General features: G+C 40.7%; 1 protein-coding gene across 1 annotated transcript; it reads left to right on the top strand.

Annotated features, from left to right (window-relative positions):
- The first annotated feature begins 925 nt into the window (after positions 1-925).
- Positions 926-3,442, top strand: LOC113423415 (glycine--tRNA ligase). Its single transcript, XM_026684804.2, has one exon. The coding sequence runs from the start codon at positions 1,013-1,015 to the stop codon at positions 3,263-3,265; it is 2,253 nt and encodes a 750-aa protein (XP_026540589.2). The 5' UTR covers positions 926-1,012; the 3' UTR covers positions 3,266-3,442.
- Positions 3,443-27,667: the final 24,225 nt, after the last annotated feature.

The following is a 27,667-nucleotide window of genomic DNA, read 5'->3' as shown; positions in this document are numbered from 1 at the left end:
AGCATTTGCAGAAAAGACAAATTCCTTGTGTGTCCAATCACACTTGACCAATAAAGAATTCTATTTTATTCTATTCGGACTTTTGCAGCATCCTTGTGGTCATGTGATCAAAATTGGGACGCTTGGCAACTGACATGTACTTATGACGGTTGCAGTGTCCCAGGGTCTTGTGATCCACCTTTCATGATGTTCCGACAAGCAAAGTCAATGGGGACGCCAGATTCACTTAACAACCATGTTACTAACTTAACAACTGCAGTAACTTACTTAAAAAACGAACAGAATAACAGAGTTGGAAGGTCCTTTGGAGGTCTTCTAGTCCAACCCCCTGTTCAAGCAGGAAACCCTATGGCATTGTGGCAAGAAAGGTCATAAAATGGGGGCAAAAATCATTTAAGAGTGTCTGACTTAAGGCACTTAAGGCTCTGTCTTGCTTAGCCACAGAAATTCGAAAGCCGAGGCTTACCCATTAACTCATCCTGCGCTTGTTTGATTGAAAAAGAAAAGTTAAATTGAAGGTAAGTCTTCCCCACAGGGCATCCTTAATCTTAACCACGAACATTTCTGCAGTCCTTTCAACATAAAGAGATCAAACTCCCTGTGAAGTCAACTCAGGTTCACGTTATTTCACAGACAATCCAGGTAGCTTTCTAAAAAAAAAAGAAAAGAAAAAACCCAGTGGTTTGCTTTGCCTTTTTTTTCTTTTTAAAGAGGCCGTTTGGACTTCCCAGTCTAGCCTCCAGCCCTGATATTTTATTTATTTTATTTATTTTGCCAAGCGATTATAAGATAACAAGGGCTGGTGGACCCAACCCTTATGCATTTATTTATTATTAATACTTATGCATTTATATCATGAGCGAAATAGTTACGGCGGCCCGACTCTGGGGCGAGGCGCGTCTCGGTCCCCTGCGCCAGCTGAGGCGGAGATGACGAAGCCGCGCGGGCTGCGATTTCATCATGCGGAAGGCCGCGCCTGCCCCTCGGCCCGCCTTCCCCGCGCCGCTCCTCCATGCCGTGGCTCTTTAGCGTCGTGGTCGGCCACCTCATCCGCAGCAACAGCAGCAGCACCCGGCTTTTGGCCCCACTCCTGCCCGGCGCCTCGCTCCACGCAGCCCGCTCCTTCTCCTCCTCCTCCTCCGCCAGGCTCCGGCCCCGCTTTCGCCGTATCCCGACCCCGCCGTATCCCGGCCCCGGCGCCAGTATGGACGGACTCCCCGCCGCTGAAGCGCTCCTGGCCCCGCTCAGGCAGGCGGTGAGGCAGCAGGGAGAGCTTGTTCGAAAGTTGAAGGATGAGGAGGCTCCTCAGCTGGACGTGGACAAAGCTGTGGTTGAACTCAAAGCTCGGAAGAGTCTCCTCGAGGCCAGGGAGCTGGCTCTGCAGCCCAACGATGATGTTGTGGACAGGGTTAAAATGGAGGATACCTTGAAACGGAGGTTTTTCTACGACCGGGCATTCTCTATTTATGGAGGAGTGAGTGGCCTGTATGACTTCGGTCCTGTGGGTTGTGCTTTGAAGAACAACATAATACAAGCCTGGAGGCAGCACTTCATCCAGGAAGAGCAGATTTTTGAGATAGATTGCACCATGCTCACGCCCGAAGTTGTCCTGAAGACCTCCGGGCACGTGGACAGATTTGCAGACTTCATGGTGAAAGATGTAAAAAGTGGAGAATGCTTCCGAGCTGATCACCTCCTGAAGGCCCATTTACAGAAGCTGATGTCGGACAAGAAATGCACCGTGGAGAAAAAGGTGGAAATGGAGAATGTGATCGCGCAGCTGGACAATTACAAGCAGGAGCAACTTGCAGATCTGTTTGTCAATTACAAGGTGAAGTCCCCCCTAACAGGAAATGACCTCACCGCTCCGGTATCTTTCAATCTCATGTTCAAGACCTCCATCGGTCCAGGAGGAAATATGCCTGGATACTTGAGGCCAGAAACCGCACAGGGAATCTTTCTAAACTTCAAACGCCTTTTGGAATTCAACCAAGGCAAACTGCCTTTTGCTGCTGCTCAGATCGGCAATTCTTTCCGGAATGAAATCTCTCCTCGCTCAGGTCTCATCAGGGTCAGGGAATTCACAATGGCAGAAATCGAACATTTTGTGGACCCCAGTGAAAAATGTCATCCTAAGTTTCAGAATGTAGCCGACCTCCACATCCTCTTGTATTCTGCCAAAGCCCAGACCAGTGGGCAGCCAGCCCGTGTCATGCATTTGGGGGATGCCGTTGAGCAAGGTGTGATTAACAATTCCGTCCTGGGCTACTTCATTGGCCGGATCTATCTCTACCTCATCAAAGTTGGCATCTCTCCAGAGAAGCTTCGTTTCCGGCAGCACATGGAGAACGAGATGGCTCATTACGCCTGTGACTGCTGGGATGCGGAGTCCAAAACCTCCTACGGGTGGATTGAAATTGTTGGCTGTGCTGATCGATCCTGCTATGACCTCTCCTGCCACGCCAGAGCCACCAAAGTCCCTCTCGTTGCTGAGAAGCTTTTGAAGGAGCCGAGAATCGCCAACGTGGTTCAGTTTGAAGCCAACAAGGGAGCCATAGGGAAGGCATACAAGAAGGATGCCAAGCTGGTGCTGGAGTATCTTGCCACCTGTGATGAGTGTTACATCAGTGAGATGGAGACACAGCTGAGCGAAAAAGGGGAATTTACAATTAAGACAGAAGGGAAAACCTTTCAGGTAACAAAGGACATGGTCAACGTGAAGAGATTCCAGAAAACCTTGCACGTGGAAGAGATTGTCCCCAACGTGATTGAACCTTCCTTTGGCCTTGGAAGAATCATGTACACAATATTTGAGCATACATTCCGCATCAGAGAGGAAGATGGACAGCGAACGTACTTCAGCTTTCCTGCTGTGGTGGCTCCATTCAAATGCTCCGTTCTTCCTTTGAGTCAGAACCAGGAATTTATCCCGTTTGTGAAGGAACTCTCTGAAGCTCTAACCAGAAATGGGGTCTCCCACAAAGTGGACGATTCTTCTGGATCCATCGGCCGGCGGTACGCGAGGACGGATGAAATCGGGGTGGCGTTTGGGATTACAGTTGACTTTGACACCGTCAACAAAACCCCCCACACAGCCACCTTAAGAGATCGCGACTCCATGCGGCAGATACGGGCCGAAACCTCAGAGCTTCCAGTCTTGGTGGGTGACCTGGCCAATGGCAACATAACTTGGGCTGATGTGGAGGCCAAGTACCCTCCCTTCGAGGGTCAAGAGTCAGGCAAAAAGGACACAATGGAGGTCTGAAGCTAATGGCGGAAAGGAAACCTCATCACGAAGTCCACTTTCAATTGTCCACATTAATGGAGGTTTTATGCTATGTATTATTTGACATGGCTTTGTTTGCACACCCAGGCCACCCCTGGTTATCCAGTCCCTTAATTCCCATCACCAATGACCCCAATTAAAATGGCTTAAAACAGACCAGGTTGTCTTAACGGTTGCTGTCTTAACGTCAAGTCTCTTCTCTGTAAGAGATGACCAGATTGGTTTAGTGCAGGGATCTCCCAGCTTGGCAACTTATGGCCTTTGGCTCCCAGAATTCCTCAGTCAGCCATGCTGGCTGGGAAATTCTGGGAGTTGAAGTTCATAAGTCTTAAAGCCGTCAGGTTTGGAGACCCTGGTCTAGTGGTTAAGACACCAAGGTAGAATCAAGAGTTCAAGTCCCATCTTAGCTATGAAAGCCAGGGTTGTTGTTGCTGTTGTGGGGAAACTAAGATAAAGGTATGCTGGATATGTTTGCCACCTTGAGTTATTTGTAAAAAATAAATGTGGGGTAAAAAATAATAAAATCAGTTCCTTAACGTTAAAAAAAAGGACTCGGGCTGTGTTCAGTATCCATATAACCTTCCCCCAAATATCTGTATCCCAGAACAAAGCATCCTGTTAAACTATTGTATGAATATGAAAGTTATTCAGCATCCAGCAACAAAGGATCAGCCTCAAAGGCCGTTTAACAAGAAAGCTTTTGAGGGCTTTCCTGAAAATTGGAAGCGAAAAACTAGGGACAGAGCCGCCATGGCGCAGTGCTTAGATTGCAGAATTGAAGTTGATTCTGCCCATTGTCAGGAGCTTGATCCTGACCGGCTCAAGATTGACTCAGCCTTCCATCCTTCCGAGGTCAGTACAATGAGGACCCATATTGCTGGGGGCAAATATGCTGGCTCTGTAAATCACTTAGAGAGGGCTGTAAAATCTCTATGGAGCAGCATACAAGTCTAAGCGCTATTGCTGTTGCCAAAAAGGCTGCAATGTTGTGATCCAAACAGCAATCCTTTTTCACCTGTGTGCCATGGAAAGGCTGGGGCTTCAACTGCGCAGCCTTCCCCTCCCATGGATGACCCTAGTTCTAAGCATCTACAAGGGAGACTGAGAATTAGTCAGCTGGAGAATAAGACTCAGCCCCTTTTGAGAGGTGATGCAAAAGGCGTGTGGCTTGCATCACTATCCTTTCTCTTCGTCTTGTATTTTTTTTTATTTTTAGTACGTTATATTAAGTACATTTATTAAATATTTCTTATAGAGTAAAAGACAAAGCAAAAGGAAAGAGTCAGTTTGGTCTAGTGATTAAGGCACCAGGCTAGAAAACAAATGACTGTGGGTTCTAATCTTGCCTTAGGCATGAAAACCAGTTGGGTGACCTTGGGCCAATCACCAGGAGAGTTTGAGTTCTAGTCCCGCCTTAGCTATGAAAGCCAGCTGGGTGATTTTAGGGCAAGCATTCAGGACACTGTGGGTTCTAGTCCCGCTTTAGGTATGAAAACCAGCTGGATGACCTTGGGCCAATCACCAGGAGACTGTGAGTTCTAGTCCCGCCTTAGCTATGAAAACCAGCTAGGTGACTTTGGGCCAGTCACCAGGATATAATGAGTTTTAGTCCCATCTCAGGTGTAAAAGTCACTCTCAGCCGACCCACCTCAAGAGTTGTGAGGAAAATAGGAGGAGGAAGGTGTGATGGATATGTTTGACATCTTTTGTTATTTGTAAAAATAGTAAAAGAGGAGTAGAAATTTAAAAAAATAAGAAAATGCAAGAAACCGAAAAGAGAAAAAGAGAAACAGAAAAGAGAAAAAAAAGCCCCCAAAGTTATAAAATACACGAGTGACTTCCGATCTTCTTTTCAACAGATAATTACAATCTTATTGCTCTTTCTGTCTCTTAAATGTTATACCGCTCCCTTCGGCCTCTCACTTAATCCATGCCTTTCTTAATCTTCAAATCTATAAATCATCATTTCATTTCTTCTCTCAGCAAAATGTCCATATAAGGTTTCCTGTCTTTCAGGTCAGTTTTGCCATTTCCGTGAATTTCCACCTTGCATCCTTTCATTATAGGAATTTTGTTCCATTGTGTTTTACGGCTGTGCATGCAACGATCTTACTGCACTTACCATGCACAAAATCAGTCTACCACATGTCTCTTCTAATTCATTCTCCATAAGTCCCAATAAAAAGAATTATGGTTTCTTGGCAATATTAATCTTTAAAATCCTTTGCATCATTGTGCAAATTTATATGCAGAATTTCTTAGCCTTCTTACAAGTCCACTATGCACGATAAAATATCCCCCTCATTCTTTTTACATTTCCAAAATTGGTTTGAAATAGCTTTATACATTTTTGATATGTTCTCTGGTGTCATATACCGACAATACATCATTTTATTAAAAAAAAAACCTCTTTTAAATTCTGACACAGTGTAAATTTAAATACCAGTCACTCACAATCTCTCCCAAGTGCCCATTCCTGTTATATCTAAAGTTGATATCAGATTTTTAATCTGTTTTTTTCTTCTTTTTCAAATCTTTATCCATTTTTTCAATATGTTCAGCACAGCCTCTCCCATGTATGGATTGTATTGCCTAACTTGGTAATAGAATGTCTGCAGGAAAAGAAGCAAGCTCTTAGAGCCGTGATGGCGAACCTATGGCACGCGTGCCAGAGGTGACATACAGAGCCCTGTCTGGTCACACGAACCATCGCCCAAGTTCAGCTCCGCCATGCTTGCACACGTGCACCTCCCACCGGCCAGCTGGTCCTCAGGTCTCTGCCATGCATGCGTAGGGAGGGGTGTATGCGGTGAACACATGTGCATATGCTAGGTGTGGCGCGTGCATGGGAGTTGCGCACGTATTGAATTTTGGAGATGCATACCTGCACGCTTTGGGCAGTTGGTGATGAAAAGGTTAGCCATCACTGTCCTAGAGGAATAGAAAAAACAAAGAATTCAACTCTGAGCCATAAATATACAGTATTTCAGATTACTACAGGTCTATGACAATTCGCCGTGGGCAACTCACCACACCCAACTTGCCATGGACAAGTTGGGTTGGGACAACTTGCCACAGCCAACTCATTGCGAGACAACTCGCTGAGGGACAAGAGTTAGACTAATATCAAAGAAATGGTGGAATAGAATCATTAAGGAAAGGATGATAAAGGAGGGATAGAATGAATTGTGAATGACAAAAATTAAAATATGTTTTTCATTTATTTTAAATAAATTGAATTGTGAAATTCAATTTCAGTGAGTTGTTCTATTCCGTCAATACCACTGCCAAACAGAGCTCTACTGGATCACAGAGGAGAAAATTCAGAATTGTTGAACTGGCTTTCTTTCAACACTTGATATTTCTTTATTTTTTTTGTTTGTTATTTATACAGCCACCCATCTTTTAACCAACTCTGGGTGGCTCCCAATCAAAAGTTAAAACAACCCATAAAACCATATTAAAACTGTAAATCTAAACACATTAAAGCATTAAAAACAACAAAGACTTGGCACCAAGTCAGCCGCCTAATGTGCAATTATCTAATCTTATCCCCGCATTTGGGGGAGGGTAAGTCAGATTTTGAAAGCTTTACAGAAGGTTAGGAAGGTTGAGGCCGGCCGAAATTCAGGCGGCAGAGTGCATCATAGGGCAGGAAGCGTGTCATGGAAAAGTGTCACGCTTCCTAGGGCCCATCAGATGGCACTGTTGAGGGCAGGAGTGGGGAACGATGGGCCTTTTATGACTTGTGGATTTCAACTCCCAGAATTCTGGGAGTTGTCCTCAAGTCAATAATGAGGCCATTGTTCCCCACCTCTGCTTTAGGGGAAGGAACTAGGAGTGTGCCCGCCTTATCTGACCTGGTAGGATGGGTAGTTATCCTTACGAATGATGGTCATGCACGTAACCTGGCCTTGTGCCATAGACATAGAGGGCTTTCAAGGTAATGTCCTTTGTGTCTAATAAAGGCAATTTCAATTCTTGGCGACCAAATAGATTTCTACATTAGAAATCCAATATCTGTCTGACTGTATGTCTATCGCTATCTATCAGTGCCTGCCTGCCTGCCTGCCTGCCTATCTATCTATCTATCTATCTATCTATCTATCTATCTATCTATCTATCTATCTATCGTGACATGGTAGTAGTCTTCCAATATTTAAGGAGCTGCCACAAAGAAGAAGGAGTCAACCTATTCTCCAAAGCACCTGATGACAGGACAAGAAGCAATGGATGGAGATTAATCAAGGAGAGAACCAACTTAAGGAGAAATTTCCTGACAGTGAGAACAATCAGTGGAACAGGTTGCCTCCAGAAATTATGGGTGGTCCAACACAAGAGGATTTTAAAGAGAGATTGGACAACCATTTGTCTGAAATGGTGTATGGTGCAGGGGTTGAACGAGAGATCCCTTCAGGGGTGGGATTCAAAAATCCCAGCAACCGGTTCACTGACCAACTGCTGGGTGGACGTGACCATGGTGGGCATGGCCTACCGGAACTTTTGGGGGGGGGCTGTTTTTCACCTCAAGGGTCCAGAGGCTTCCCTCAGGCCTCTGGGAGGGCGAAAATGGCCTCCCCCACACTCTGGAGGCCCTCCAGAAGCCAGAAACAGGCCCGTTTCCAGACTTCTGGTACTTCCAGAAGGCTCATTTCCCCCCTCATAGAGCCTCCGCGTGGACGCTGCACTTACCTGCATTGAAAATGGGCCACATGGAGACTCCTGGGAGGGGTGGGGTGGGGAGGGGCAGGCGGGGCCAGCTGGTCAGTTCAAATACCAGTTCGGTGAACCAGATGCAAATTTAACATCTGGTTCACCTGAACCAGCCCAAACCGGTAGAATTTCACCGCTGGTTCCCTTACAACTCTGTTATTCTGTTATTAACCAGAATCAATTTGCAAAATCGCAAGCAAATGAGGAGGAATACATGCCCTGATGCAAGATAATCCATGGTTTGATACTAGTTACTTCACAATTAGTATTTACATCCATATCTGTCAAAAGTGCAAATTTCCATGGAGTTGTTTCATATTAGGCACTGTAGAACATAACCCTGAAATTTGAATGTAGCAGCAAAACACCCCAAATATTTTTCTAGCTGACAGGTTTGGAGCATTAAAATTAAGAGATAAGCAAGGGACGTAAAAATGTAATTCGATGAAGAGAGGGCGGAGCTGGCGTCGCGATGATACGGCATGCGATCTTGGAGGTTTGAGATCGCTGCCGATATCTTTGCTCCTAGATGGTCCTATCGGATCTAAACCGTCCCGAAGAGATGGTGAAAGTGAAGAGCGCATCCTGTCGATCCCAGGGATACCGCAAACTCCCTGGTAGATCCAGGAGAAGCTCTTCTTGCCAGCGGCAAAGAGGCAGCCATTAAAGCTGCTGAGGTTGGGACAGCTCCGAAACGGAAGAGAACAGAGAGAGAGAGTGTGCCGGTTTGGTGAGAACTTTTTTTTATTCTAAGATCTGAAAGGACACCTAAGGAAAAAAAAGAATCTAAAAGTTTTGACAGAAGTGATTAAGCGGCAATTTTAAACAGGAATGTCAAAGTAATGTTTTTTTTTTCTCATTGCTGGATCTTCTATATATGATTTTGTATTTTGAAACTGGACTGGTTTTTTTTTGTTTATATCTATTTTTTTCTTCTTCTTTTTGATTTTGTGATATTTTAGGCTAGGGGCTCCCTTTAGTTATTTCATTTTTCTTAAATATCTTTTTCTTTTTTTTATTAATTCTTATTATATCCTGCTCGGAAAAGGAGGCGGAAAGTGAGAGCAAAGAAACTTTGTAACACTGCCAACTAGAGGCTTGAAAATATTCTATTTCTCTGTGACCAGACAAAGCTGAGAAAGAAGGAACTGAGACTCTTTTTCAAGGACATTGCTATTTGATAAGATAGAGGGAAGAGCATGGGAGAGTATTATTGCAGGTGCTCTTCTGGGTTTCTATCAACAGCTGGAGTCTGGTGTTGAAACGTAGGGGGGGAAAAGGTGATAAGTTTTTGGAGAAGAGAGCTATAATAAGAACCTTGGATAATTAAACAAAGTGCAGCGTGCCCTTTTTTACTTTTTCAAGTTGTGCTATCCCTCCTCACCAGCTTTATTGTATTTCTTTTTATTTATTTATTTATTTTGTAATAACTATATGGGTTTTTGGCTTTGTTGGAGCTTGTCTTTGTTTTTCTTTTTTTCTTTGGAAGTCCAATTTCTACATTTGCTTTTTATTTTAAAGGGAAAGCCTTAAAAGCCTTTTTTTTCCTTTCCTGGTATTTTTGTTTTTTCATCTACTATTCTGGAACCTGAAGAATTTTTCCTTTCCCTTTTCCCCCCCTTTTCTTCTTAAGCCTTTTTCTTCATCTAACTATTGATTGGATTAAGGTATACAAGAACCTGAAGAAATTTTGTCCTCCATTCTTTTTTCTTTTTATTATTGGGCTTCTTTTTTCTACTATTTTTATTTTGAACTGTAATTGGTTACTTCACAATTGGATTAAGGTTTAGAAGAACCTGAAGATTTTGACTTGCTTAAAATGAGTAGGAAATTTACAGCTCCTGGTTCTTCAACTTCTACTTCTTCCTCTCCACCATCTGGAGGACAACATTCAACACAGACAATGTTAAAGCAAGAAAAAGAACAAGAAAAAGTGACTCTGCAGATGATTATGCAAGGAATTCAAAATATTCAAGCAAGATCAGAGAATATTGAAAAGAGAATAGAGAACATTGAACAAAGAACAGAGAACATTGAACAAAGAACAGGGAAAACCGATGAAAAAGTGGAGAACATCCAGCAAATGATGTTGAAGTATGATAAGAGATTCCAAAAAATTGAAGAAGAAGATAAACAAAGAGACAAGAAGATTGGAGATATTGATAATAGATTAATGGTGGTTGAACAAGATAAAAGTGGTATGTTGAGATGGGAGATGGATAGATCAGAATTCTATCTTAGATTTTAAAATGTAGAGGAAGAAAAAGGACAAAACTTAGCTGAGATAATGATAGAAATACTGGCTGAAGCTTTGGAAATAACTCAAGAGAAGATGATGGATGGAATAGATGAGGTCTATCGAGTTTTCACAAGATATGCGATGAGAAATAGCCTACCAAGAGAAGTTCACATTAGATTTACAAAAAAAGCCATTAAAATGCAAATATTGCAAGTGGCAAAAGAGAAAACATTGAAATACAAAGACAAGGAGATTGTGGTCTTAAAACAAATACCCAGAAGAGTGAGAGAGATGAGAAGAGAATACTGATTCCTGACTAAAATGCTAATTTAAAAAAGAGATGAATTATAGATGGTTGATTCCAGAAGGTTTAATGTTCACATGGCAAGAACAGAGACATAGAATTGACTCGATTGAGAAAGCGGAATTATTTTATACAGAATTTTTTGGAGGGAAAAAGGAAGAGGCAGAAAAAGAGATCTCACTAATTGAATTCCAAGAGGACTGCCAAATGATGACTGAAAAAGAAGAAGGTGCAGTAGGTGGAAAGGTGGAAGCCAAAGAACAATGTGAACTAAGATCTACGAGAGCTGCTAAACCTAACTATAAAATATAACCATGGAAGAGAAAAAATTGATTACAATTAATATAAATGGACTTAACTCATTTATTACTCATTTCTTTTAACCCGTTAAAAGAAGGAAAACCTTTCATAAATTAGAGAAATTAAAATTTGATATAATTTGTCTACAAGAAGTACATATTAAAAAACAATATGAATGATTGTTGGTACAGCCAAAATTAGGGAAAATATTTACTTCCGTGACACAATGTAAGAAAAGAGGAGTGGTTTTATATATTAAAGAGACCATCCCAGCGAAATTGATTTATACTGATGACGACGGAAGAATACTAATGGTGGAAATAATGGACAATAATATGAAAACACTCCTGATTGCAATTTATGCTCCGAATGACAAACAAGAATTCTACAAAAAATTACACGTGAAAATAATTGAACTGGACTATGCTAATATAGTTATGATGGGAGATTTTAATGGAATTGTAGACAATAAATTGGACTATACAGCACAGAAAACAATAAAGCAAAACAGAAAGACTCTCCCTAAATCTTTTTTTAAAATGGTAGATGAAATAAACTTAAAAGATACATGGAGATAAAGAAATGCTAAAACTAAACAATGCACCTTCTATTCAAATAGACACTTATCATGGTCCAGAATAGATATGATATGGATGTCAACAGAATTAATAACTAACATTCAAGAAATAAATATTTAAACAAGTACCTGGGCAGATCACAATCCAATGACAATTAAATGGAAAGGACAAAAAAGAAGATCTAGATGGATGTTAAATAATACTATTTAAAGGAAAAAGACTTCACACAGTGGATGGAGAAAGAATTGCCTTTTTTCTTTAGAAAAAACAAAAAAGAAGATACATCAATTCAGAATGTATGGGATACAATGAAGGCATATGTTAGAGGCTTGATAATAGACTATACAAGGAAAAGGAATACTATGAAAAGACTAGCCTCTAAGGCCCTAGAGGATGCGCATAAAAGACTTGAAAAAGAGCTACAGAAAATGCCACCGAAAAAGGACATCAAGCTAAAAATGGATATAATTAAACACAAAATGGGTCAAATAGAAAAAGAAGAATTAGCACAGAAAATTAGAGGTGCTAAACAGAACTACTTTGAAGACACAAACAAACCAGGTAGATGGTTAGCATACAAATTGAGAAAGGAGAAAGAATCAAGGAAAATATTGCAATTAATAGATGACCAAGGCCAAGTTTGCCATGGTAGCAAAGAGAAGAAGGAAATCATTCGAGACTTCTATGGGAAATTATATATGCAAGAGAATATTGATGAGGAAAGAGTTAAACAGTACTTACAGAATGCTAATTTACCTCAGATATCTAAAGAGACTGAAAAAATGTTAGAAAGCAATATAATGAAGATGGAGTTAACTGAAGCACTCAAGAAGCAAAATAATGGAAAGGCACCAGGCCCAGATGGACTTCCGGCAGAATTTTATAAAACATTACAAGAATCGTTGAATCTTCCATTACTAGAAGTTATGAATGAAGTTATGTTAAAGAAGAAGATACCTAAATCATGGTCAGAAGCCTATATTACACTTGTTCCAAAAGAGGAGGCCGGCCCATTACAAATTAAGAACTATAGACCTATTTCTCTACTAAATGCAGATTATAAAATCTTTGCTTCAATATTGGCAGAAAGACTTAAAAAATATTTAAATAATTGTATCCATCCTGATCAAAATGGATTTCTGCCAAAGAGACAAATTAAAGACAATATGAGAGTAATCTTGGACACCTTGGAATACTATGAGGCACATCCTGAAAAACAAATGGCCCTGATATTCCTAGATGCACAGAAGGCATTTGATAATGTGAATTGGCGATTCATGTTATTACTGTTGGAACAGATGGGTTTTGCTAGAAAATTTATTCAAGCAATAGAAGCTATATACTATAACCAAACGGCAAAGGTAATGATAGAGGGAGAACTGACAGACTCTATCAATATAAGAAAAGGAACAAGACAAGGGTGCCCACTATCACCTTTGTTGTTTGTGTTAACTTTGGAAGTGCTAAACAGAAATATTAGAGATGAAAAGAATATAAAAGGAATAAAAATCAAAATGGAAGAATTTAAGTTGCAAGCATTTGCAGATGATCTGGTTTTCATCTTAGAAGACCCACTAGAAACAGCATCAAAATTGATAGAAAAGATAGAGACATCTGGAAAGGTGGCTGGTTTGAAAATAAATAAAGATAAGACAAAGTTCTTGACAAAGAATATGCTATTAAGACAAAAGGAAGAACTGGCAGACCTATTGAAAATTCAGGTCACGAATAAGATTAAGTACTTGGGGATATATTTGACAGCAAGATGCAGTGCATTAAAAGAGAATAATTATATCAAACTTAAACAGCAGATAGCGCTAGATTTGGTGAAATGGGAAAATTTACAACTTTCACTAATAGGGAGAATTTCAACAATCAAGATGAATATACTACCCAGAATTTTATATTTGTTTCAAACAATTCCAATTAGGCTTGGAAAAGACTACTTTGAAGAGCTAAATAAAATTGTGTTGAAATATATATGGCAAGGTAAGAAAGCGAGAATAAAGTTAAAACTTTTGCAAGATGCTAGGATTAGAGGAGGATTTGGTTTGCCTAATTGGGAGTTGTACTACCAAGCTACAAATCTGATGTGGGTTAAGGAATGGATAACACTAAGAAATACTAGATTGTTGACATTAGAAGGACATGATTTGTTGTTGGGGTGGCACACTTTTTTATGGTATAAAGGAACTAAAACACAGGAGTATTTTAGAAGACATTATATACGGGAGTCTTTGTGGTTAAACTGGGAGAAGATTAAAAGACAACGTTATTTGAAAATTCCAGTCTGGTTATCGACTATTGAAGCATTTTCTTATTCTATAATATACAAAAAGGAACAAACAGTTAGATATGGTGAAATATTGAATGAAAAGGGTGAACTGAAATGTATGCAAAATCTAGAGGAACAAGGTATAAAGATGAATTGGTTTTCATATACATTCAAGGTATGATAAAGATTTTAAAACAGAAGGTTTCTATGATAAACTGACTGACTTAGATAAGATTTTGATAAGTACTGATGAAAAGGTGATTAAAAAATTGTACGGATATTTATTAGAAATTAAATTAGAAGAACAAGTTAAAGAAACTATGATTGCTTGGGGGAAAAATTTTGGATATGGGATCGATTTAGAGAAATGGCAAAAATTGTGGTCTCAAAATTATAAAATGACAATGTCAACAGCATATAAAGAAAATTTGTATAAGATGTTTTACAGGTGGCATTTTCCTCCAACAAGAATAGCAAGAATGTTCAAGAATAAATCCGAAAAATGTTGGAAATGTCATCAGACACCTGGCTCATATTACCATATGTGGTGGACTTGTGCGGATGCTAAAAAATACTGGACTAAAATCCACATGTGGTTGGAAAAAATGACAAAAAAAACATATAGACTTGAAACCAGAGATATTTTTATTGGGAATTTTACCTGAAATATATAGTAAAGACTTGAAATACCTGATTGTAAATGTATTAACAGCGGCTAGGATTGTATTTGCTAAAAACTGGAAAAATGAGAAAATACCACCACAGGAGGAAATCATTAAGAAAATATTGGAATGTGCTGAAATGAGTAGATTGACATTTGAAATTAGAGAACAAGAGGATAAACAATTTTATAAAATTTGGGATCTTTTCTATCAATGGTTAGACAATAAAATACAGTAATGAAATACGTAGACTTTTAGAAAAAAATAAATATATAAAGATGTACTTTTTTCTTAGTATATCTACAAAATGATTTTAGGATAGATTTGGGATGATAATATGAACTGTTATAAAATAAACTAAGTAAATTATGATTATCTTGTAAAACATGAATGAATAAAAGTATAGTCAAATGATTGATTAATGATGATACTAAGGTATTTAATTTTCGACTGATAATATGAGATCATATGCAATGTAATTGTAATCGAAGACTACTAAATGGAAGCACAAAACAATTTGTAAACCAACCCGCACACTGTATGTACACCTATGGAAGATAGCTTGATGTTTTTATGTTTTGTTTGTTTATGTTTGTTTTTAAAAACCAATAAATTTTTTTTAAAAAGTGTAATTTGATGAAGATGTTGTTTATGTTTTCCCAGACTTAGATGTATTACGCTATTAGGAATGAGAAAGCCTTGCTGATCTTCTACAAATAGTTGAGAGATGGATCATGATTTAATTTTTGTTCTTCATAATGGCTTTGTGTTCTTCCAGGACCATGCTTGGTTTCCAAATGGCCTTTGGGATTTACACTTCAAGAAAAAAAAGTGAAACCCAATTTCAATTATCATAACTTATTTACTGGGGTCATAGACCCATATAAAATTATAATTAGAACATTAAATGATATTAATTTAATTCACCTACACCATGATTGCTTCTGATGGATTTCCCCCCCTTATTCCAATAAAAAGATGAATTTAGCAGTGATGTTTGGAGCAGGTCTCAGGGCTGGAGGCCATGAAATTCGCGTCGAAAAGGCAAGTGATGACTCAGCTTAATGATGCAATGCTGCCCCTTGTGGTCAATAAGAGGTTTGCATTCACTTTAAAGAAATCGGGGGAGGGGGGAGGGGATTTTAACTAAGCCTCAAGCACATGTAAGCTACTAGCCAGAGTCTGTCTGTCTGTCTGTCTAGCTATTTGTCATCTATCCATCTATCATCTGTTGGTCTATCCATCGAACAAAAGTTACAAATTTTAATGAACAAAATGAAAAAAATGAAATGTAACAGGGACAATAGATACATCAGTGCACTTAGATGCCCCCTTAGGAACCTCTTAAATATAGGATGAGGTCAAATTTTTTTTACTACCAGTTCTGTGAGCCTGGCATGGCTTGGTGGGTGTGGCAGTGGAAGCATACTGTAAAATCTCCATTTCCACCCCACTCCTGGGGGAAGGATATTGTAAAATTTCCATTCCCTTCCCACCACTAACCTGCTTTCCAGCTCCGTTCTCCTGTGCAGGGCAACAAAAGAAGACCCAGCCGATCAGCTGGGACTCAGGAGGCAAGGAATAGATGGGGATGGGGCCAATCATAGGTGGTATTTGCCGATTCTCCGAACTATTCAAAATTTCCACAACCAGTTCTCCAGAACTGGTCAGAACCTGCTGAATACCACCTCTGGATGAGGTTCACAGAAGTTAAAGTTAGAATTAAAACTATGAAAATTAGCAGCTGAGACAACTGAATTGGGAAAGATATTTCAGACTTTGACAACTCTGTTGATTTTTTTTTACAATCACGTTTAAAGCGGTTTACATTAAGTTTAAAATGGTTGTTCACACATGTTGCATTTCATTACATTTGCAGGGGGGAAATCAATTACGATGGGGGCTGTGAAAACATAAATTTTGGGCTGTAATTGTGTCTGTAAGTGAAGGACTACCTATAGTCTAAACTGATGCAAGATCTTTGCATTCTAGACAGGCCATGACACTGCATTAGACAAAGATCATCCTGGCCACAGTGTCCACCTGCCCATCCAGCTCTACTTGGAGTATAGGGTGATCTCCAAGTTATTGTTCCCTCAACATTAGTTCCTTCCCTGTGAAATAAGTCTGGAGCAGACCAGGAATCACAATGGAAATAGAGCAAGTCGTTTTTGTTCGGCTTTTATTTCCACCTACTAATTTATGGTTCAAAATATTATACAAATCCAGAGAATGGATTAATTCCATACCCTGATTAAGTGTATTATGGGAACCCAGCTCCAGCATCTATACTTCTGCTATCTTTGGAGGATCCAGACTAGATTAAGATTACCATTTGCAACTCAATGAAAGAGTAACAGGATTGGAAGCGTCTTCTAGTCCAGGGGTCTCCAAACTTGGGCACTTTAAGCCTGGAGGACTTCAACTCCCAGAATTCCCCAGCCAGCAAAGCTTGACACCAGGGGTGTCAAATTCAAGGCCCACGAGCCAGATCCATCCTGTGGGTGCTTAGATCTGGCCTGTGGGGCTGGCATAAAAACAGAGAAGGTCTTAACCACATCTCTCCCAGCGAAAACGGAGCTTGGGAGGCAGTGGTGGGATTCAAATCGTTTTACCACCGGTTCGGTGGGCGTGGCTTGGTGGGTGTGCTTTGTGCGCATACAGAGGCTTTCTTACTGACCTTCTCCTGCACTTCCTGCACTCTCCCTGTGTCTTCAACAGCTGATCGCCGCGCAATGCAGCTGCGGTTGAAAAGCAGGAAATAAAAGGTCAGTATGGAGCCAGGGCAGGTGGGAGGGCCCAGCAGCTGATCGTCGGAGCGAACCGGTTCTCTCCCAGATGATCTTCGGAGCTACCAGTTTGGTCAAACTGGTCCGAACTGGTAGAACCCCATCCCTGTTGGGAGAGCTGCATGTGGCCCTCCCAGTCTCTGTTTTTGGCTGCGATGGCCTCCTGCAGCCCTCTACCAGTGAAAATACAGCTGGGGGGGGCTCCATTTTCACTGGCAGGGGGCTGCAGGAGGCCATCCTGGCTGAAAACAGAGCTCGGGAGCTCATTTTTGCTGGCAGAGCGCTCGGTCCACTGGCACTCCCAGCATTAGTGATGTCAATCTGGCCACGCCCCCACCCCCACCCCAAAAGTCAAACACAACCCTGATGAGGCCCTCAATGAAGTCAAGTTTGCCACTCCAGCCCTACGCCATTTTAGACAAGTGTCAAATCTCTTTAAAAACCTTCAGTGATGGAGCACCCACAATTTCTGACACACCCAAAGTAACTACAAAGGCTTCCATATGAGATGCATGCTTGTCTTGACATCAATTACATATTGTATGATATCACCAGTTTATCCCACAACTAGTCACCAAGCTGACTATCTTTCAGGGTCAAGATAAAAATATAGGACAGTTATTATGGTAAGTCAAGGACTTAGGATTCAAACGTTACTGGATAGATTCTGATCTAACTGCATAAGACTGACTTTCCAAATTGGCTCTGTTCAAATGCTTTGAACTTCAATACCATAATCCCCTACCTCATTTACAGTTATAAAAATTGAAGTTCAGATATCTAGTGGGGGTCAAGCTGGAGGAAAGAGAATTAAGTTGAAATTATCCAATCAGCTGCTAACACTGTCGTTCCCCCTCACTCCTCCTCCTCCTCCTCCTTCAATTACATTTTACAACCCAGTGGTCAAACCTCCTTCGCCATGCTGATAGCTTTCAAATACATCAAATATAAGTTAAACAGTTTCTCTGTTTTTGTTAATCTTATTTGTTTTAACCCTCCGATAAACATCAAATAATAGTCACTTATGGCAGAACGATTGCTTGGAATGATTTGCCTTTCTTGATACAGATAAAAGAGGTTAATTTGACTTTAGTCGAGTCTTAAGAATTCCATTGCTTTGCAAAACACTTTGCTATCGATATGGTCACTGGGCACAAATTAGCATAATTTCCTTCTTTTCTTTAATCAGAGGAAGAGAGAGGAGAGGAAGGGGAAAAAGGAAGAAAATTGGCTAAGCCATTTGGAGCTAAAGCTACAATTGGGGACAACTTCAGTGCTAAAAGCATGAGAAGTTATGGTTTGTTATCTCCAACTTATTGAGAAAATCCACAAGAGACAAAAGGTTTGCAGATCAAATAAATTGGACAACCCTGTTTAGAACGTGACAGCCACACTGATGGGATAGCCAACATCTTGTTTAAGAAAACAGCTTCTCAACCTGTTTTACTGCAGTACCAGAATTTCAGAAATAGACAATTCCAAAACTGGATCTTCATTAGCTCTCTCTTGAAAACGGTATTCTCAATTTATTTTCATGCATGCATTCAACCGTTCCTTCAAAGTTTTTCTTGTGGGGAGTAGAAAAATTCGGCTTTCCTTCCCAATGGTTTTCAGTCAATTAAAGGAGAGTATACCTTCAAATTCCTCTTCAAAGAAAATATTTTTGGTGACATTTCTCATAACTGTTCTGCAAGGCATTTGGATATGAGGTGGCCAAGAGGTCTGTATTAGAGGAGATATGATTCTTCAGTGCTTGAAAGGGAGCAATACAGAAGAACGTCAAGATCTATTGTCTACAGTACTATGACAAAGTGAACTGGCCTCTCAAAGTAATTGGTAGCCTCAGACTGCAATGAACAAGGGCATGCACTTTATTTCGCAGCTACTATGATTGTTGGTTGAGCAGGGTCAAAAATAGCCAGAGAAATGATTGAAGCCTAGGAAACAAGCCCCTTGTCAGTCAACAGGAGTGCTGATTTACCACCAGCTTATCAGGTACTTAGGATAAGCACCTTTAGGAAAAAGCAATCATTAAGCTTGCATAAGTGTGCATAAGCACACCAACATGCCTACCGTCCCGGTCCTATTGTGGCTTTTTATTTTTTCTTATATGTATCCATTTCATGTATTCATAACTATGTTTATACTTATCCCTGTTATCTTATAATCGCTTGACAAATAAAAATAAATATACAAAATAAACTTAATAGCCAGCCATCAATATCCTAATTAACAGCTAAAAACTACACCCAACCAGGCTCCATATAAATACAAGGCATAAAACAGCTCAATGTACAAATTCTGGGGAGAGAGAAGTTTTCTAGTGATGCTTGAAAAAAAAAAAAAATAAAACTTTTGGTCCTGACTCAAATTGGATCTCCGACTTACGTTAAGTAGAAACTAAAGAGCCGCTCCTGCACTGAGCAAGAAGGAGCCTAAATTACCCCTTTCAAAACCACATTTTTAGGATTCTGAGTTTCCTAAAATCTATACCCTGCATCAGCAAATTCCCTGGTGAATTTGACTTAAGATGAAGAGGTATTTGTTTGGTCCTTAAAACAAACTTCTGCCAAGCCATTGCAGCGGACAATCCTTGTCCTACAGTGTTTGAAAGATTGAGAGATTAACTACGTCTCTCCATACTGTGTATAATCTCACAATCTCTGCAATAGCGATAGCGCGTAGACTTACATACCGCTTCACAGTGCTTTTTACACTCTCTAAGCAGTTCACAGTATCAGTATATTTCCCACATCCTCAGAAGGATGGAAGACTGAGTCAATGGCCCTTCCTTTCTAATGTCTAACGTCAGAAATGGTGTAAGGTCCCCTGCTTGGGCGGGGGAGGTTGGATTACATGACCTACAAGATCCCTTCCAACTCTGTTAATCTGTAATCTGTCATTTTAAAGCAAGAGAGTATCAGCCTTGGCATTGCTGCAATCTTCGGATTTAATTCTTGGAAACAATCTGAGGATTTGAATAATCTGGTAGATGTGTTTTCTTGTGAGTCCCAGGTTTTGGTTGTCACAATACATACAAGCACAAATACAAACACACACACACACACACACACACACACACACACACACTCTACAAGAAACTGGAAAAAGTGCAAAATCAAACACACACACACATACACTACAAGAAACTGGAAAAAAAGTGCAAAATCAACATGAGGCTTGGAGGCTAAATTATACGAGGAGTGATTACAGGAACTTGCTGTGTTTAGCCTGAAGAAGACAAGGCTGAGGGAAGTTGTGATAGCAATCTTTCAATACTTGAAGGGCTGTCACTAGGAAGAGGATGGGGATTTATTCTCCAGAGTGCCCAAGGGTAGGGCTAGAAGCAAACTCAAAATAAGGAGGAATTTCCTCTCTGTGACAGCTGTTAAGCAGTGGAACAGCCTGTCTCCTAAAGTCATGGGTGTTCCATCACTGGTGATTTTCAAGAAAAGATGGAGTAGTCATTTGTCAGGGGTGATGTGATGATTCTTTCACTGGGGAAAAGGTTGAAGTAGATGTTCTCCAACATTTCCCCCAAATTTATCATTGTATGATACAGGACTGATAGCCAATCATAACTGGCATTTCCTGGCCAATGCACAAGAACTAAGGTGTCTTAATCAATCCATGCTCATTTGTATCTTAGTGAATGTCATCCCAGTTTAATACTCCCTTTTAAATCCTTTTTCCTTAGTAAAAAATAAACAGGAGACCTTTCACTTCTGCCATTTCTGCTCCTTCAGCTGGGAAACTAGCAAACTCCATCTTCTAGAGCAAGATTCTCCAACCTCAGCAAATTTAAGACTTGTGGACTTCAACTCCCAGAATTCCCCTGCCGGCCATTTTAGGAGTTGAATTCCACAACAGAGGTTGTGGAGACCCCTTTTTCAGGAACATGGTTCCCAGACTCACCCACTTGAAGATCTGTGGACTTCAACTCCCAGAATTCCACAGCCAGTCATGATGACTGGGAAATTCTGGGAGTTGAAGTCCATGCCTCATAAAGTTGACAATGTTGGGAAACCATGTTCTAGAAAGTAATTTCCCTCCATCTGTTCCTGATATAGTAATTAAATAAGGTTACAATGAGCTGGACAGTCCAAACAGCTCCATCTACTCAAAGAGTTTTCTGCTTCTGCAGCAACATAGCCTAGTTAGTTGTGTGTTGGTAAGAAAACACCTGAGAGCTACAGGAGAAAGCTGGGATAAAGCATAATTAAACCTTGAATGAGCAATGTTGTACAGTTTATTGCAATAGACCCAGTTTGGTCCAGTGTTTAAGGTACAAGGCTAGAAGGAGGGAAACTGTGAGTTCAATTCTTGCCTTAGCCATGAAAGCTGGCTGGATGACTTTGGCCCAATCACCAGGAGACAAGGAGTTCTAGTCCCGCCTTAGGCATGAAAGCTGGCTGGATGATTTTGGGCCAATCACCAGGAGACTGTAAATTCTAGTCCCGCCTTAGCCATGAAAGCTGGCTGGATGACTTTGGCCCAATCACCAGGAGACAAGGAGTTCTAGTCCCTCCTTAGGTATGAAAGCTGGCTGGATGATTTTGGGCCAATCACCAGGAGACTGTAAATTCTAGTCCCGCCTTAGCCATGAAAGCTGGCTGGATGACTTTGGCCCAATCACCAGGAGACAAGGAGTTCTAGTCCCTCCTTAGGTATGAAAGCTGGCTGGATGATTTTGGGCCAATCACCAGGAGACTGTAAATTCTAGTCCCGCCTTAGGCATGAAAGCTGGCTGGATGATTTTGGGCCAATCACCAGGAGACTGTAAATTCTAGTCCCGCCTTAGGCATCAAAGCTAGCTAGATGGCTTTGGATCAATTACTCTCTCTCAATGCAATCCATCTCACAGGCTTGTGGGAAAATAGGAAGAGGAAGGTTTATTGGATAAGTTCACTGCCTTAAGTGATTTGTAAAAATAATAAAGGTGGGATATAAATAAATGAAATAAATAAAATAATAATCCAAAGTTCTAGCAATTAAAGCAACTCCATAGCCAAGTGTCAGTCTATAATATGCTCCTTATTTAGCCTACTGTTTGTGTGCCATCTCAAGCCAAGATTCCAAATGTAACAAAAATAACAAGTAAAAATAGAAGTTGCGAAATTATAAATAAGAATAGGATCAAACTCATCAACACCAATCTTTCCATTTAGGTTGTTAGACAACACACAACTACAGATTGGCCTGAGATATTTATTCCTCAATGGCGGTTAATTATCTTTTTTATTATAAAACCTCATTTTCTTTAATACTGTTGGGGTTTTTTGCAAGGAAATATTGCAATCTGAGTCACAACAGCATGAACATAAAATTAGAAAAGCAGCACTGATTCTGCTACCTCTCATTTCTTTTTCTTCTGCTTAAGCCTCTGAGAAAACATGAGGGAGATGAGGGAGATCCACCAAATCTTTGTGAACCAGAGTTACTACTATTAGTAACTATAATTACTGCTGGTCATTTTGCTTTGTCAGCTGGAGTTTCTGAAAGTTTTGGACCGGGACTTGTAAAAATTGTCTATATCTGGACTAAACAATTCTATCTATCCTAAAACCGAATTTCACACTGAACCTCAGAAATAGAACTGCTTAAATATTTACTGATCAATCCCAAGAGTTAATAGGAGAGATTAGAACCTGTCTTCACGGTTTGTGCAAAACATTTACTTTTTTTATCCCAAAGGTGCTTTTTTAAATTTGTTTTTCCTTGAAGACATTTTGTTTCTCATCCAAGAAGCTTCTTCACTTCTGTTCTTCAGTCAGAACCAAAGAGGCTTCTTGGATGAAAAGTGAAACGTTTTCAAGAAAAAAACAAAGGAAGTCCAGTTGCCCTTTGAAAAAGCACCTTTAGGACAACCATGACCTGGATGACTGAGAATCTCCACAGATATTTACTTTTTTATTTATTTACCAAACTTATATGCTTCTCATCTTGCCAAATCGACTCTGGGCAGCTTTGGACCATAAACTAACCAAATGGACTGCCATAAAGCCACTGTTGAAGTCATTGAGTATGATTGTGTTATGTCTCTACAACTCCTGGCTGTGCTCATGAAGCCATTTCATATAGTTCTCCCTGTAATATTTTCTCAGTCTCCTAAAACAGTTACTAAGGGTATGAGCCCCAGGGTACCTGATCTTAAAAGCATTCACGGAACAAAAAAGACCACCGAGAGCAGGTTACACTTAACAAAAGTTTGTTCATCAGTTCAATCCTAGGTCCTTTCTCTACCAATAAAAAATAATGGAGTAGAGTGAAGAGAGCAACTTGCAAATCATTGTCTCGGTATAAAGTTCAGTGATTTTTTGTGTGTGGCTGAGCAAGGAGAAATCCTTCAGCCTACCTCACCGTCAGGGGTGGGCTTCAAAAATTTAAGCAACAGGTTCTCTGCCCGGTTGCTGGGTGGGCGTGGCCATGGTAGGCGTGGCCTAGTCGGCCTCCTGTACCATGGCGAGTGGGGGCATTTTTGCCCACCCCGGGCTCCAGAGGCTTTCCTTGAGCCTCCGGGAAGGTGAAAACGACCTCCCCAGGCTCCGGAGGCTCTCTGGAAACCAAAAATGGGCCCATTTCCGGCCTTACCAAACTTCCGGGAGGCCCATTTTTCACCCTCCCCGCATACACCTGCACTTACCTGCATCCCAAACGGGCCATGTGGGGACTCCTGGGAGGGGTGGGGCAGGTGGGACCTGCCAGGAGTGGGATTTGTTCACCATCCTAAGTATCCTTGAAGAGGATTAAATAAAATCCTCAAAGATGTAAAAAAAAAAAAACATGGCCGGCTTCACACAGCACCCTTAATCCAATCAGGTAAAGACCTAATAGCACAATTTGCTAAATGTGATTAATTAATGTCTTTGGGGAGTCCAGTTTGCGTGATTACTTTGCAGTTCAATGTTCAGCTAGTCCTCAACTTACAACAGTTCATTTAGTGACCATTCAAAGTTACAACAACCCTGAAAATAGTGACTTGTCAACCATTTTCCACACTTACAACCATTGCAGTATATCCCCTTGGTTGCTTGGCAACTGACTCAGGTTTATGACGGTTGCAGTGTCCCGGGATCATGTGATCAGCTTTTGCAAACTTCTGACCAGTAAAGTCAAGGGGGAAGCCCTTAACAACCATTGTACTAACTGAAATATTGCTGTGATTTACTTAACAACTTCGGCAAAGAAGGACATAAAATGGGACAAAATTCATCTCACGAAATTTTGGGTTCAATTGAGATTGTAAATCGAGGACTACCTATAATTAAGAGCTTTGGGGAAATCCAGTTTGCTTGGCTACTTTGCAGTTCAGGGCATATACCGAACCAATTAAATACATTAATTTAAAACTCAAGTGAAGCTTTAGGACAAGGGTCTTCAAACTTGACAAGTTTAAGACTTGTGGACTTTAACTCCCAGAATTCCTGAGCTAAGATGAGTGGAGGAGGAATTCTGGGAGTTGAAGTCCACAAGTCTTAAAGTTTGGAGACCCCTGGTTTAGGAGAATACAGGCTAAAACATCATGTTTTGGGAACTCTGCCTTGGTTTCCTTTACAATAGAGCCTGTATTATGAAGCAGCCAGATCATTACAGCCTAAATGACTAAATAAATAAGCAAATTCTGAGCCAGATCCTGTCACGATGCTTCCTCCATTTGCTTCTCTCATCATGTCTTCTCATGATTTGTCAGTCCACCTGCTTCTTGCTTCTGAAAGCTTGATCCATCTAACCACGTTACATTCTTCAGCGAGTTTTCCCCTGAGGGCAGGACTGTATCTAAGGCAGGAAACAACATGGATGTGGCCTGTTGGGTTGTGCTTTAATTTATCTGTGCTTTCCTGGTGTGAAAAGGACAGCCATCTTCCTCCACGCATTTGGTTCCTTGAAACTCCCTGGGGGAAGGGGGTCTTGTCTCTTTTTCTATCAAACGATGGAACATAACGTCAAAAAAGCTGTGAAAATTCAACATAAAGCCAGCCTGCTAGTTGGGCCGTTGCAAGTGAGATTTTTGGAGAAAATTTGGTGGCTCACAAGAAGGAGCAGATTTGGGTAATCCCTGACTTACGATCACAATTGAGCCCATAGTTTCTGTTGCTAAGCGAGATAGTTGTTAAGTGAGTTTTGCCTCAGTTTACGACCTTTCTTGCCACAGTTGTCAAGTGAATCACTGCAGTTGTTAAGTTAATAGCAGGGTTGTTAAGTAAATCTGCCTTCCCCATTGTCTTTGGTCCCAAAATGGTGATCACATTACTCCGGGAGCCGGGACACTGCAACCGTCATAAATACGAGTCTGAATTTTGATCACGTGTCCATGCGGATCAGAGTTGGGATTCAGCAGGTTCTGATCAGTTCTGGAGAACCAGTAGCGGAAATTTTGAGTAGTTCAGAGAACCAGCAAATCCCACCTCTGACTGGAGATTTTACAGTATCCTTCCCCTGTCACGCCCACCAAGCCACACCCTCAGAACTGGTAGTAAAAAAAATTGAATGCCACCACTGATGGGGATGCTGCAACGGCTGTTACGTGTAGGAAAAAGTCAGTGCCGTTGTAATTTTGAAATGTCACTAGATAAACTGGTTTTTTTTTTGGTAAAGTTTATTTTTAAAAACGTACATCAATATCATTTTGTGAATAGTGTGGTATCTGAGCGTCAGACTAGATGAACTGTTGTAAGTCAAAGGAAATCTGTATATGTGTGCCCACCTTTATTTATTTTGTGCTTGAGGTAGAAAAAAACGCAACTTTGATTTTTAGTTTTGCTGATTAGATAAGTTTGTTGTTACAAAAATGGCTGGTATACTGTATTTGTTAAAATAAAAAAAAATTAGGTTGTATGTTATTACCTGATTCTACTGTATTAAAGGGTCGGAATACTTTTCCTTTCCCCTTTTACCCTACATTTCTTCCTTTTTCCTCCCTTTCCCATTATTTTCATTTTACTTTATTATTTTGTATTTTGATAAACTAATACAATTTGCAAAACTTAGAGTGAATTAATATAAACATTACAACAACCCATCAATGTAACAATTGCTTCTTTTATAGCATACCTGATTTCATTCCAGATGACATGATTCCCCCCCAAAATTCATTCTTTTCGCCTGCTGACTGATTTTATGATGACAGATAATCACAACTTGCTGTGGTTATGCTTTAAAGTTGCAGTACTACGCAGTTTACTTGTGGGATGCTGTTGCCTATTACCAGGTAGCCCTCAACTTACAACAGTTCATTTAGTGACAATTCAAAGTTACATCAATGAAAATAGTGAAATGTCCGTTTTTCACCACTGCAGTATCCCCATGGTCATGTGATCTAAAATTCAGACACTTGGCAACTGACTCATATTTATGACGATTGCAGTGTCTGTTCTGACCAAGGCTTCCAAGACCGTAATTAAGCACATGCTTAGTCCAAACAACTCTTGTTTTATTTCAAGGCTGGGAATTATGTTCATTCCCAACCTGTAATGAGTTCCAAACAGTCCGTCGAGATAAGCATCCACCTTTATCAACTTTGAATTATTGCCAACAACTAAAGTGCCAAATGAACTGTAAAAAATCAACCAAAGTCCACACAGAGCTTCAAGGTTTAATCCGAACAGAGTGAACGACTTTGCTTCCTGCAAAGGTTTCTCTATCTTTGCACTTCCTTTATACCTTAGGGGAGGGGCAATCACCTCCAAGCCTTACTACTGAGTCTCCCCTTTTGCCTTAGCTGGTCTTGCCTTCTAGCGGCTCTGCTCACACGCGCACTGGGAACAGGCTCCCCTTGTTCATCTGCCTCGCTGCTGCCAGACTCCAGAGGCTCCGGAGTCAGCACATAACTCCCAGATAGTCCTGTCTCATCTCTGCATCGGACACAGAACCCCCGTCTGAGTCCTCCCCAGACTCCCGGAATGGTCCCCGTTCTTCCCCACTGTCCGATTCCATTGCCATCTGCACAGGCTGCCAGTGAACCACAACAGTGTCCCAGGTTTTACCTTTTGCAGCCTTCTGACAAGCCAAGTTAATGGGGAAGGCCAGATTCACTTAACAACCATGTTACTAATTTAACAACCGCCATGATGCACTTAGCATCTGTGGCGGGAAAGGTCGTAAAATGGGGCAAAATTCTCTTAGCAACAGAAATTTTGGCTTCAGTTGTGGTTGTACATTGAGGACTGCCCATACTTAGATAAGGAAAGTAATTCCATATTGTATGTTATCTGCTTATTTTTGTTCTCTCCCTGTTTGTTATTTATTAAGTCAATTTACACAGCCATCTATCGTGCAGATGCAATTCCGGGCAGCTAAACAACAATTAAAAACAATTTTTTTTGAAAACATCCACTCTCAACAAAAGCATACAAACCTACAAGGGCTGTTGAGAACAAACCAAATCATCAGTCAACAATAACAAAAATATATCACAGGTCATCTAATCACTATACCTGGACTACATCCAGGGCTTTAGGCCTTTAGGAAAGACAACCAGGATTGGGGCCAATCTAACCTGTTGGGAAGTTGTTGGAAGAGTTA

This window comes from Notechis scutatus, chromosome 4 (genome assembly GCF_049901735.1).
Source record: "Notechis scutatus isolate UNSWTSFEM ecotype Mainland chromosome 4, rNotScu1.2, whole genome shotgun sequence".
NCBI classification, from domain to species: Eukaryota; Metazoa; Chordata; class Lepidosauria; order Squamata; family Elapidae; genus Notechis; species Notechis scutatus.
The sequence above is the reverse complement of the archived record's forward strand: the minus strand, read 5'-3'. Positions and strand labels throughout refer to the sequence as shown.